The 14694-nt window shown below is 39.0% G+C and overlaps 1 protein-coding gene across 1 annotated transcript in view; it reads right to left on the bottom strand.

Annotated features, from left to right (window-relative positions):
• Positions 1-14694, bottom strand: part of gucy2g (guanylate cyclase 2g) — a 149357-nt gene that overhangs the window by 114426 nt on the left and 20237 nt on the right. The window contains exons 2-4 of the mRNA XM_039736268.1: positions 11696-12044; positions 9544-9668; positions 108-290 (exon numbers count right to left, since the gene is read on the bottom strand). Coding sequence (XP_039592202.1) covers positions 108-290; positions 9544-9668; positions 11696-12044 — 657 coding nt within the window. The remainder of the gene's footprint in view (positions 1-107; positions 291-9543; positions 9669-11695; positions 12045-14694) is intronic.

Genomic DNA, 14694 nt, shown 5'->3' with positions numbered 1-14694 from the left:
GTGAGTCCAGTTACACATCTAGTGCATCTTGAAGAAAAATGCATACCAGACATTTTACTTGGCTAATCATTTTTGTACCTACTGTAAGAAACAAAATTACATCACACCTCTTTGACTGATGTCAGATTGCTGTAGAATGGGGGACCTCTGAGTCGCTCCATGACTTGTTCTGGAAAATTATAATATTCCTGTTTTCCATAGGATGTTAGTGCTATCAAGAACACTGGATCGAAAGCCTCCTTCTGTATCATATCTGAGGATTGACTTAAAGTATATTTCCAGAAGTTTTCCTGGTGAATTGAGCAGAGTTAATACATTAAAAACACTGGTGATTTTGAAAGTGTATACACCTTATAATCATGACGAAACAAAGGACCAGGGGCCTCATGTATAACGTCGTGCATAGAATTCACACTATAACATGGCATACGGACAAAATCAGAAATGTGCTTGCGCCCAAAAAATTCCAGATGCATAACTCTGTGCATACGCAAACTTCGACGTTCTTCCGCTACGTAAATCCCTGTCAGCATGAAAAGTAACGCACGTGCACGCGCCTGCTGTCCCGCCCCAACTCCTCCCAGAATTACAACTCTTTGAATATGCAAATCAATATAAATATCCCTTAAGCTCTGCCTTCTGTGAAAAGATAATGGGAAAAGCACGGGGGGAAAATAAAAGAATTTCAGCGATTACCAAGTGGAGGCAAGGAAAAACTTACTATTTGTTGGTTTAAACTGTGGTATAAACAACAAAAGGAAGTTGATCGAGTGACAGAGTGTCGGAGAAACTTGAAAGCTCAAGTTCACAAAGTCGCACAGTGCCCTAAATAAAAAAAAAAGTTGTCAGATATCAAAGTCGCCATGAAAAGGTGAGTCGTAGCCCACCGTCTGAGTGTCATATGAAAGCTCATTAGGGTACAGATAAAAAAAAAGGTACACAGTGGGAAAAAAAGCACGAAATGTCAAATTTAATCTTGAAATTTCCACTTTAATCACATAGTTTATTTTGTCATTAAAGTAGAACATCATAAACTTCATCTTAATTTACTAGTTTCTCAAATCCCATCGTAACTAAAGTAGCATGTTAAATGCTTTGTTTTGTATGTGTTCTATATACTCTATGTGTGTGAATCACTATGTGCTTCCATTCTTTCTCTTCCTCCGACAGGACACAGAATCCATTACATTTGTGATATTACAGCTCTCTGAATAATTAAAATACTGAGATGTATACGTGATATCATTTTCATGATGATAGGAGTTAAAGCATGTTATTAAACATGGTGGTGCAGTGATTGTTCATGTCTCACGCAAGATGCTTGCTGCACCATGTGCGACCTTCCATGAAATACTTTATTGTAGCAGTCTTTCAAATGTACTAACCCCTAATTCCTGTCCTTTCTTTTCTTTCTCAAATACCCAATCACCATACAATCAGCTCTGTAATAGTCGTTAAGCCACCTGTAAGCTTAGAACGCTGATTCTTCAGAACTTTTAAGGAACATTGAAATATCTTCATAGTACGTGTTTAATTATTCTATCCATCTATCCTTCCAGTGTCGCGCCAGTCTCAGCAAATATACAGCGCGAGGCAGGAACAATACGTGAATATGCAAGCACTGCGGCACCGTGTCCTCACATGTTTAATTATTAACAATACAGATTATTTAAATGAAGTTAAAGTTTGAAATATCTTCATAGTACGTGTTTAATTATTCTATCCATCTTTCCTTCCAGTGTTGCGCCAGCACAAGCAAGAATACAGCAAGAGGCAAGAACAATCCTTGAAAGGAGCGCAAGCTCCTTGCAACGTGTCCTCACATGTTTAATTATTAACAATATAAATTATTTAAATGAAGTTAAAGTTTTATCTGTATAATATAATAAACATATTTTGCTGCATTTCATCTTAAAAATGATATTGTCATCATATGTAAATACGCGCTTTATAAAGTGGCTCAGGTTGTGCAATATTGTAACTGTTTACAGTGAGGTAATTGTACTTATAAGTACAAGCAGTTCTACAAAGAGCACTTGATTGAGTGTGTTTATAGTTCTTGGGATGAAAATGTTTCTGAACCGCGAGGTCCGCACAGGAAAGGCTTTGAAATATTTGCCATGTGAGAGCAGTTCAATAGACAGCATGGCTGAGGCAGCGTGTGCTCGATGCTGTATACCGATAATTCTCTTTCCGATCAGCTGCTGTACAGCTGTGATTCGCACTCAGATACAGTGATATAAATACTCCGAGTGGTGCAGTGAGAGTAACATGGAAAAAGATCACCTGCTGTGGCAACCCTTAACAGGAGCAGCTGAAAGAAGAAGAAGAAGGTGCAGTGAGAGTAACAACACTAAAGCAGCTATGGTATTTGGAATAGTTTGACCATTCTGTGGACCATTATATTGTTACTGGTTAATTACAATCAGATGCATTAAACTAATAAACAATATGCGGTTAATTTCAGTGTATTTATAAAGCCACGTCAGGGATGTGGATCTGAAAAAGAAATGGTAACCACACAGGAACAGTAGCACTGCTTTGACGCTGGGTGCCATCAGTCTACAAAACCGAGTGGAGAGCTTGCGTACACCAGGGTATGAGGTACCGTGGAAATGTGCGTGGCTTTACACCAAGTTTAGGTTTTATACATCGCTATTTGAACGTGGAAACATTCTTATGCAACATTTTTGTGTGTATGCACTGTTTATACATGAGGCCCCAAGAGATAATAATGTGTACCAAGATCATAGTCACTGGCAGGTGAAAAATCAAAACCTGGAGGTCAAAAAATATATTGAACGAACAAGGCACTGGGGCGAACACAAAGTCATCGGAAAAGCAAAGGAGAGGTTAAAACCGAAATAAACCTAGCACTTGGCCTACTTAGAACTGAAACTAACAGACTGTTGTTTATTTTTTCTTAATAAAGCATAATGTTTATAATAATAAAGCCATAGCCTTGTTTATATTGGAGCTTCCGGTTACATCACAAATGTGACAATCTTGGTCATGTGACCCATAGTTTGTTTAGCATAAATAATTAATGGAAAAATCAAATACATTTAAATCATTCCCAAATGTGTTCCAAACAATGAAAACTATGAAAAATAATGTGTTTTGTGATAATAATCAGTAGTTAATAAAGTGAAATCAGTTGTTAATGATCTTTCTCCTCAGAGTGCTTGGGCCCTGGTTTCATTTCAGACTGGACTACCTGAGTTTGTATGGATTACAGTACCTTCGACTGTCTAGAGATCTGCAGTCATGCTGGTCACCTCCTGGTGTGAACCCCAAAGCTGACTGGCATCCCACCTACAGCAACCCTCTGCATTGTGTTTATTTTTCAGATGCTGCTTTAGATGGTTACTTTTAGGAATGACGCTACTCAGTTACTACGTGTCATCGGCTCATCTCTTCTTATTTAAAGCTCTTTTTAGGGAGCCTTCGACATCGTTCTTTGACAATGGAAAAAATTCAGAAAAAAAGAAAAGTGATAGGAGAAGGTGAAGAAAAAAATTGTCAAAAGACAATTAGCAGAGGTCAAAACCAAAATGTCTTGAAAGCCTAATCATCATGCTCAAAATATCGACCAAAGCTCAGATTTAAAAAAAAAAAAAAAGTCCTGACTCTCTAAATTGATTGTAGAATAGTTAAAGCATTTAAAAGTTCTCTTTGAAATTCTGCTGTGGCAGTTAAAATATCTTTGTAGTAATACAGCCACATTGCTAGCCATATGATAAGACGGAGGATGATGTCATTCATACTACTTAAGCTATTACGTAGTCTTGCAATGCCAGACGTGATTCTTAAAATGAGACCGCTCATCTGGACACAACCCGTGCAGTGAACAGAGGCGAAATCCTGCACTGCAAAGGCTACACCCCTCAGAGCTTATTCTTAAAACACTTTTTTGAAAACAATTTCTCCAGTCCTTGGAGGCCCCACCCCATTTGGCTCCAGACTAAACAGAAGATTAACAAGAAAGTGGGTGCAAGACAAATAAAGGGGAAAGGGAAGGAGCAAATGACAAGGCCTGAATGAGAACGTAACACTTTAAGGCCATCGTCCGTAAGTGTGAGCTGCACAAGGAATACTCCTCTAAAGTTTGTTTAGAAGGGAAAGCTAAATAACCTTTTGGGGAATAAAAATCTTAATTTGCTCTTGAATTATATTTTTCTTTCAATTAGCATAAACATTGGGACTTTAAGTATGCTGCCGTTTAGTGTTTTGAATTTTGTTTTTGACTTTGCTCATTTAAAACAAACACACGTTTGTCTAGTGTGGTACTTGAGCATAATATAGATTAGGTTAAAGATATTTATATTATCTGATGTCACTGTAAGGTCCTGTAAGGTCCCGATCTGTACGGTCCTCATAACTGAACCATGATGCTTGGTACTTTTTGCCCCGATACAGCTCAGCCCGGGAAGTAATTGTCATGCAATGGAGTTGGTGGAAAGTGATGACCAAATGATAAATGTGACTTGTCTAATTGTATTTTTACTGATCAGTATAAGGTGTTTATTAGGATGTTTCTGCCACAGATGAAATTGGCAAGATGCAAGGTCAAAATAACGTAAAGAAGTGTGCAATGAAGTCTTCATCAAAGCAAAGGAGAAGTCAATACCAGGAATCAAATTATTGTGTGACAAAACCCAATACACATACCAAAAAATCAAAGTCTTAGAAAACCTAACCAAGAATTTGTGATAATGAGAAAGAACTAAAGAAAACCACAAAAAGTTTAGATTGTACTGTATCAGTACTGCCACAGATAGTGAAGGCAGTGGTTGTATTTATAAAGGACCAGAAGAAAAGACACAAACCAGAAGACAAGTAAACATTAACATCCAGGAAATCAAATGGACTGTCGTCAAATCAGGAAACAAAACCCTATATCAACATTTACTGCGCAAAAGTAAGTCATTTATCCCAGAACACTAACTAAATAAACACGCACTTAAGTTTTTGTTCTTTTCTCCGCAAAATCAGACAATGAGGAGGTGCTCAACATGACCATTATGCCATCCTGCTGCTGACGTCACTTCCAAGTCAACATCCTTGAAGTGGAAGCGCCCATGAAAATAATGATGGTGTCAAAAAGGGAAAAAAAATTTTGAGTACATTTAATAAACTTAAATAAGAAAACCTTTAGTCATCAGGAGTGACTATGTGCAGATGGGCTAGATCTATAAACACCTGGGAGTGCAGCTGGATGATAAATTGGACTGGACTGCCAATACTGATGCTCTGTGCAAGAGTGGACAGAGCCGACTATACTTCCTTAGAAGACTGGCATCCTTCAACATCTGCAATAAGATGCTGCAGATGTTCTGTCAGATGGTTGTGGTGAGCGTCCTCTTCTACATGTTGGTGTGCTGGGGAGGCAGCATAAAGAAGAGGGACGCCTCACGCCTGGACAAACTTGTTAGGAAGGCAGGCTCTATTGTAGGCATGGAGCTGGACAGTTTGACATCTGTGGCGGAGCGGCGGACGCTGATCAGGCTCCTGTCAATCACGGAGAATCCACTGCATCCACTGAACAGTATCATCTCTAGACAGAGGAGTAGCTTCAGTGACAGACTCCTGTCACTGTCCTGCTCCACTGACAGACTGAGGAGACCCCACACTATGCGACTCTTCAATTCCACCAGGGGGGGTAAACGTTAACATTATTATACAATGTTATTGACTGTTATCCCTGCCTTTGCACTCTCCACTTTATATTTTTTAACTTGCACTGCATTTTTATTTAATTAATACTGTTTTTATCAGTATGCTGCTGCTGGAGTATGTGAATATCCCCTTGGGATTGATAAAGTATCTATCTATCTATCTATCTATCTATCTATCAGAAAATCAAAATTTGCATGTTCCAAAACCCGCTAAAACCTGAATGGATTAAAACTTTTGGTTTTATCTCCATTTTGTTTATTATATTTTTTTATTTATGTTATTGTTACTTTCGTTAATTATTAATATTATTTTTTATTTCTGATTTTGTCTCTAATCTTTTGTTATGTCTTGTATTTTGTTAGTGGTTCCCCAAGAGGTGGGACCACCTGCCCATCACCACCAGGACTGCCTTCAACCCAATAAAGGTAAAGCGGTTTCCCACAGCTCCTGGTGGTGCATTTGAAGATGGCAGGGAGTCAGCCAGTGTTTATTGTGTCTTTTGCTTGTGCTAAATACGATTACTGGATTTTTGGTCTTCGGTTCTGTTAGGTTTTTTTGGCTTCAGAACAACAATGACTGAAGTATTAATACACTGACTGATGATCCCCAACCACCCAGCTACACTGTCAGGTAGGTCTGAGATGACTTGGTGCCGCCATTGGTTGGCAACATGTGTGGTGTGACTCTCAGGTGCCCCAAGCCAGAGGAATACTGTGCATCACACTGCTCTGTTAAACCACACACACCAAAACAATACAGATTATAACGGGCCCATCATGAAGCAGAAATGTTGCAACAAATGAAAGAATTTATTTAAAGAAGTCCATAAACCACAAGCAGAATGCAAAGTACAGGCAAGAGGTCATCCACAAAGGAGATAAAGGCAAAAGATTACAAAAGCACAAGACAAAAACGGACCACAAAAACAGGCAAAAATGAAAAAATCAGTAACTCCAAAGAGAACACAAAACAAACTTAATGAATTGAAGTTAGCTCCTAGTAACAGCTGACAGAAACTCAGGATTGCAAATGACTGAGCAGTGTCTTCATCCCAGACTCCCTCCCCCTTCTTATATCCTCATTCCTGTCATCATATGACTGATGCTAAACAAATGTTACCATGTAACAAACTCAGGTAGGAGGGGCCAGAGGCAAAATTTGGGTAAAAAGAGGTGGAGCTCCAGGCCATTCCTGACACACCATGTGGGATGAAGCGACAAGACAGTCACCTCAGGAAGCAATTTGGTAAGACTGACATTTTCACGCAACAATATTTTTTATCTAAAATAATAATACAAAAATATTTATAATTATAAACCTTAAGAATTAAATACAAATCTGGTTCTTTATTTAAATATCTTTTAAACCGTGAGAAATAGGTTATTTTAAAAGTTTTAAATTGCATACAAAGCAGATCTTATAGCTTCACCACACAGCAAAGGTCCAAGAATCAAAACTGTGCCTTGGCAGCTACTGTATATTTCAGTCCATTATATTGGCCTTAATCTTCCAGATTTTTATACTTGTGTCATATAGCACATTATTTTTCACAGTTTTTACTGTTTGGAACTCGTTTGGGAACAATCTGAATTTGTTCAATTTTTTTCCGTTTCCTGTTTATATGACGTAATTCATGTTTCAAGTGATAACGATCTCCGTGCTTGCAATATAATTAGAAGTTCCCTATAAATGCAGTTAAGGTGCGACTTGAGATTATTTTTCAATTGGATTAGAAAAATAAACAACAATTTGTAATAATATTTAGTTTCTATATATGTACTACTTCTATTCTATGTACACCAAGTGGGCTTCCTTTCGATTTCAGATTTCTTCTTTGACTTTGAGTTTGATTTTGTGTTTGACTCATTGCCTTTTTGGCTTGTTATATTTTTGATCTCCCAGTTTTGACCTTTAATGAGGCATTGCCTACGATTCTGGTACTTGTTATTATTTCCTGGTCCTTTGTCATTCACAATAGCTCTAAACACTTTATCTCATCACAATATGGTATTGAATATACACTGATTATGTCATTTGTAGAATTTAGTTAATTTCTAGAACTTTATTAAGGTGTTAGTCACATGTATAATGTCTATTGTGTCTTAAGTTTTCAGTGTGTGTGTTTGGTTTAAAAGTTCAGTCACCTTGTAGCTTTCAGGGCAGAGTTTGAATGTGCCAGTGTTTAGTTTCTAAATACATAGCACAACCAAAATATTGAATAAAAATATCTTTTGAGGATCAGAGAGAAGTGGTGAAGAATTTCTACATTTGTATTTTTTAATGCCTGTTTAATTTGTTTTGTTTAAAAGCTAATCTTTTTTATTTTTTCCAACAAACAATATTTTATTTATTTAGTTAGTTTATTGCTACAAGGCTTTCCTTTATCACAATATATGTTGTATGTAGATGTGTATCATCTCATGCTTAGTAAGCATGGAAAACAGCATATATGTGCCTTGCCTCGGGCAGCATTATTTAACACACCGACCCTAAGTGCAGACTTCCTATATTATACAAATTAGCAACCTATATGTATCAGAAAGACTCCTTAGTGTTTAGGTATACAGTGATCCCTCGCTATATCACGCTTCGACTTTTGCGGCTTCACTCTATTGCGATTTTTTTCTCATACATACTTACGTCACTACGCATGCGCTTTCTGAGAACTTTTATCTAAGACCCACGATGCCTCCTAAACGTGCTGCTTTTTCTAAGCCTTCTGACAATAAAACTAAGTGCCAGAGGAAGATGCTTACTATCCAGGGAAGGTGAAACTCTTGGATATGATCAAAGATGGCAATACCCTACAAAAGCCTCCTCACGCATATGCAAAGACAGCGCCAGCAACTGCCTATCAAGATGTTCTTCAGCCGCGCACCCAGACACCCACTGCCTACTCCTAATACTCCTTCAGCGGAAGAAGACAACGACGCACCTGCTGAAGATACTGCACCACCTGGAGACTCTCCTAACTGAGGTCGTGCCTTCATAGGTTAGTGGTTGTGTGTAAGAACTGTGTGTGTGTGTAATTAAATGTTCAGTACAATAATCTACTATATAAAAGCGGTCGGGATTGTCCTTCCGTCCCGTGAGTGCAAAGCGTAGCGGTAGTCCGCTTATCACAGACTTACTACTTGCGGTACGAGCGATGTGAGCAGAGTTCTGGTGCTTCCATCGTTCCCTTGCTTTTGTGCGCGATGCGCTGGAAAAATATACAAAATTATGTCTCTGGAAACAATTAATGTTGATGGAGTACAAATGCCTCACCGCGTAGTAAATATCAGGGGAGATGGTGCTTGCTTATTCTCATCTATAGCTTATTTAGTGCATGAAACTCCGTCTTTAGCGGTACAGATTCGGGCTGACATTGTACGACTTTGGACAGGCACTCGAGGGGATAAAAAAAACTTAGGTTTTCGGGAGATGTTATGAATGGGCACTTTGATGTTCTCATTCCCTACACTTACATGCCTGATGTACACATGGAGTGCATACAAATTGAGGATAAAAGTCGGTCGCCTTAAAAGGCGGGTGAGCCTAGTAATAATATGATATTTGTAACGTCTAATATGTCTTATTTTCTCTTATTTTGTCATATATTTTGGGTAATACGAGTGTAATGGTGACTAAAGGGTGTTATTTCATGTCTAGAGGGCTCTACTAATGTTAAAAAACTTATTTAGAAGGTCGTAAACAGGTTTTCTATACTCTGCAAAAATATTCGATTTATAAATAAAGAATCCTACTTCGCAAAAATTCATTTATCACGGTAGAGTCTGGAACGGATTAACCGTGATAAACGAGGGTTCACTGTACCTTATTTCAGTGCTAGTGAAATCTGAAGGTATTTAAAATCATACTCACCACATAACCGCTGATTTCAAACTGCTGGATTACAAAAAATACATACTCGCCATTGACCATTTTAAGACTTTGTGCTTCCAGAATTATTGACTTGGTATCTTCAAAGTTACAGATTAAAATTATAACTGCAGATAAAAGTCAGAAAGGCTCAATTAATGCACATATTAAAGGTAGCATAATGCTTAGGCAATTCAGCCTGGATGGGGCAGCAGTCCATCACAGGGCCCACACATACACATGGACAATCAGTCACACTGATGCCAACTGGTACACATGAAGCAGCAGAACAGCCACACAAACATTAGAAGAATGTGTAAATCCACAGTGACAGTGACAAGCAGACTATTTCAACCCGGGATGATGGATTAATGAAGCAGCAGTGCTTAAAACTGTATCAGCATGCCATCAATAATAATAAGAGAAGAAGAAGAAACATAGTTATTATCATTATTATTGTAAAGTACTAGAAATGGATAATGCGTCTCACTTTAATGCCTCTGAGTTTATTTCTACCACCTACTGTACATTAAAAAATTCTTAATTAAAAAGTGTTATTATTCCCCCACAGAAAATAAAAACAGTTATGAAAGTTATTTATAGATTTATAGATTACTCCTCAATGTTTAACACTGTTCTACCATCAAAGCTGTTCACCAAGCTCCTAGACTTAGGACCCACTTCCACTGACTGAAACTGGATTTTGGACCACCTAACTGGTAAACCCTAGTATGCACCAGTTGGCATCACTTCCTCAGTTTTGATCCTCAGACTCGGGCAACCCACTGAATACCAAAGAAAACAAAAATGGATTCTATCAATGACCACAAACAGTGACAGTCACTCCTATGTGGTGAAATGCTTTAAAGAACTGTTGCTGGGATGAATTAAACAAAATATTGTAGATGGTTTGGACCACATACTATTAGCATATTATTACATTTGGTACTGGGAGGACACCATAGTCCTTGCAATTCATACCACCCTGGCTCCCCTAGATAATAAAAACTGTAAGGCCAGAGCCTGGTTTATAGATTCCAGCTCAGCATTTAAAACTGTTGTACAATCAGTGCTGATCACCAAGCTCCTAGAGTTGGGACACAGTTCCACTGACTGAAACTGGACTTTGGACTTCCTAACTGGTAAATCCCAGTATGTGTCAACTGGCACTATCTCTTCATCCATGCTAATCCTCAGACACAGGCCGTCCACTTTTGTACTCCTTGTTGACTTCTGGCAAACACTTCATCTCCATCTTTAAATTTGCTAATGACATAACCATAACAGGCCTGATCACCATCAGTGATGAGACAGCTCACGAAAATGAGCTCCACATGAACTCTCACCACTGATGCCAACAGAAGCAGGACGGTGGTCAGGAAGTAAGGGGCAGACTTCACTTCCATCTGTAGAAGAGGGGATGTCATGGAGAAGGTCAATAGCATTACATTTCTTGGAGTCCCCTTCGTTGGCAATTTGAGGTGAGTACAACACATCTTGGATAATGTCAGGAAAGCTCACCAATGTCATTACTTCCGTAGATATCTGTGGAAAGGCTGGATGTCTTTGACTTTGCTCAACAACTACAACTGTAAAATGGAGTCATACTCGCTGGCTGGAATGCCTCCTGTAATGGCACCTGCTGAGATCAGAACTGGAAAGCATTATTGAGGATCGTGCGGTAAATAGAAAATATTACTGGCCCACAGCTTCCACCTGTTTATTATATACTGTTTATAGTACATTTATCTTACAAAGGCAAACACTGTTATTACAGATATGAGCCTCCCTCCTGTATTCCAGAAAATGGCACAGAACTATTAGCACTTGGTCTGCTAGATTCAAGGATGGTTTCTTCCTTGGGTCATAAAATTACTCAACTGCCATTCGGAATGACAACTTCATGTTTCTTGTATTTATCATCTGGTGCTCTGTTTAATGTGTGATGCTGTTCCCTCTTTGTTTTTGTATTCCTGGTTTATTGCATTATATTACTGTATCTGGGATGTGGGAGACCTCCAAGGAAGAATTTCATTGTATGCAATTCATTGTAATTTGAACTCGAATTTGATCCTCATCTCATTACTTCTTACTTACTACTTTTCTATAATCCACACAATTCAGATAAAGGAAAAAGCACTTGACTTTTACTTACTTCTTGCCAAGGTGGAAATTAATTTGAGGTTCTTGCGAGTCAGAGTGGTACTGCTAGTGTCATATCTAATGGCTGCTGTCACTGTGAAATTGATCTTGAGTTGACTTTGGATGGTGCTCCACAGGGCATCGATTTTATCCCATGTGTTGCTCTCTGAGCCACCTCCCATCAATGCGACATAATTCCATTGAAAATGCTGAAGGCTCTTAGTCAGCACCTCCCCAACTCTTTGAACCGGTGACACCATTTTGACGTAGGTGTCGTAAATCGTTGCAATATCCAGCTTGTGCGTCTGGCCCACAAAACCAAACATGGGAATGCCCCACTGGGAAGCCATAAGCCCTGTAACCTTTACAGAAAGAAGACATGGTTTTAGAAAAAGTTTACATTCCCAACTATTCAATAATAAGACATCAAACTATGAGAGATAACAAGGTAGTGGTGGTGCCTGAATGTCATAGCTAATGACCAGCGTCCTAATAATTCATTTCAGTGCACTAGTAACCTAAACTGAACTTTGAGACACTGCTGTGGAATCTATAGCGTTTAAAGCAAAAAAGAGGTGTTTTAAAATCTGAGAAGATGAAGTATTTTTATAGGATTTATGGTTTGGTACCCATGGCAACAGCTTACCTTAGATGTCTTCAGCTTCAATGAAATAGCAAGGGTACAAGTGACTTTTAAATGATTTGTGGTGTTGTGTTTTGCTTTTCCTGGAGCATTTCCCTTCGTACCTTATAAAACACTAGCATTTAGCTAGAAGTTTGCATCTTCTTAAAAACCTTTGTAATAAAGCTAACAATAAGTACTTAATAGAAAAATACATTTATTGATTACAGATAAGAGTATAATTTAATTTTTCTTAAATAATCAGCATAGTCACACTGGAAAAATCTAAAGAAACTATAGGACTTTTACTTACTAGTCTTCTTCAATTTTAACTAACATGTAATTCACATTAAAATAAGAAAATTCATGTATGCTTGATTAGAATTAAGAACAAAGAATGTTATGAGCAGTATTAATTAATACACGTAATATATATATATACTATATATATTCACTGTCTTGTACCCGAAAACACAAGGTTGAGTCTCAGTACTTTAGCAAAACCAACTTTATTCAACTTGAAACTCTCCTATACACTGACACAGCAAACGGGCATAGGTCAGTGGCCAAGTTGTTCCATTTCCTGCATTTATAATGTTCTTGCATCACCCATTGGTGACAGGTATGTACAGTATAACGCAATTTCAATTGGCTCGTAGTTGTTTCCACGTCCTTCACAGATACGCCAGTCGCGCTTTGGCATGTCGTCCAGTTGAGGTGGATCCGAAAAGAGTTCAGAAACTTCACAATATACTATATATATATATATATATATATATATATATATATATATATATATCCATCCATCTATCTTCTTCTGCTTATCCGAGGTCGGGTCACAGGGGCAGCAGCTTGAGCAGGGATACCAGACTTCCCTCTCCCCGGCCTTCTTCTAGCTCTTCCGGAGAATCCCGAGGCGTTCCCAGGCCAGCCAGGAGACATAGTCCCTCCAGCGTGTCCTGGGTCTTCCCCGGGGCCTCCTCCCAGTTGGATGTGCCCGGAACACCTCACTAGGGAGGCGACCAGGATCAAATGACCAAGCCACCTCATCTCATAGGTGAGGGTAGGAATGTAGATCGACTGGTAAATTGAGAGCTTTGCCTTACGGCTCAGCTCCTTTTTCACCACGACAGACCGATGCAGAGCCCGCATCACTGCAGACACCACACCGATCAGCCTGTCGATCTCACGCTCCATTATTCCCTCACTCATGAACAAAACCCCAAGATACTTGAACTCCTTCACTTGGGGCAAGATCTCGCTCCCAACCCTGAGAGGGCACTCCACCCTTTTCCGGCTGAGGACCATGGTCTTGGATTTGGAGGTGCTTATTCCCATCCCAGCCGCTTCACACTCGGCTGCGAACCGATTCAGAGAGAGCTGAAGATCACAGCCTGATGAAGCAAACAAGACAACATCATCTGCAAAAAGTAGTGACCCAATCCTGAGTCCACCAAACCAGACCCCCTCAACACCCTGGCTGCATCTAGAAATTCTATCAGAATCTGAACAGAATCGGTGACAATATATATATATATATATATATATATATATATATATATATATATATATATATATATATATATATATATATATATATATATATATTCACACATGTGCGAGTAGGAGGCAGCGAAAGGGCTCAAGTAATTGTAATGCCACATTAGACCAGGGGGCGGTGGGGTACACTGGCTGTCTTTCTCAGTTCCTTGCAGACCCTTCCCGGGAAATCCCACCGAGTTCCCCCACCTTTGATAATATCACTTCCAGTCCCGACAATGTCACTTCTGGTTCTGGCACATTAGATGATGTCACTTCCAGTCCTGACAAAGTCACTTCTGGTGTTGGAGCCTATGATGATGTCACTTCCGGGCCAGATGACATCACTTCCGGTTCCAGCCCCGATGATGATGACACTTCTTCTACAAGCCATTAAAGCTGCCATCTTGCCTTTAGTTAATCAGTTCTGTTTTGGAGCCAGTCTTGTAAACACCTCTGTTTGAAAACTTGATCTTTTGCAGCCAGGACATATTATATGGGTGGCTGCCCCAAACCTTTATTATGTCCGGTGTGTTTCTTTATCACAATATATATATATATATATATATATATATATATATATATCTCAGTACTTTAGCAAAACCAGCTTTATTCAACTTGAAACAGTAACAGCACAGTTATTTATTGTAGCGAGATCTACCACTCTCCTATACACAGACACAGCAAACGGACATAGTCATGGCCAGGTCAGTGGCCAAATTATACTGTTCCCTGCCTTTATAATGTTCCTTGCATCACCCATTAGCGACAGGTGCTTATAGCAAAGCCACGTTCAGCTCATAATTGTTTCTGTGATGCTGTGCTGTGCCACTGCGAACCTGCTGTTGCCT

The sequence above is a fragment of the Polypterus senegalus genome, chromosome 1, assembly GCF_016835505.1.
Source record: "Polypterus senegalus isolate Bchr_013 chromosome 1, ASM1683550v1, whole genome shotgun sequence".
NCBI lineage: Eukaryota > Metazoa > Chordata > Cladistia > Polypteriformes > Polypteridae > Polypterus > Polypterus senegalus.
The sequence above is the reverse complement of the archived record's forward strand: the minus strand, read 5'-3'. Positions and strand labels throughout refer to the sequence as shown.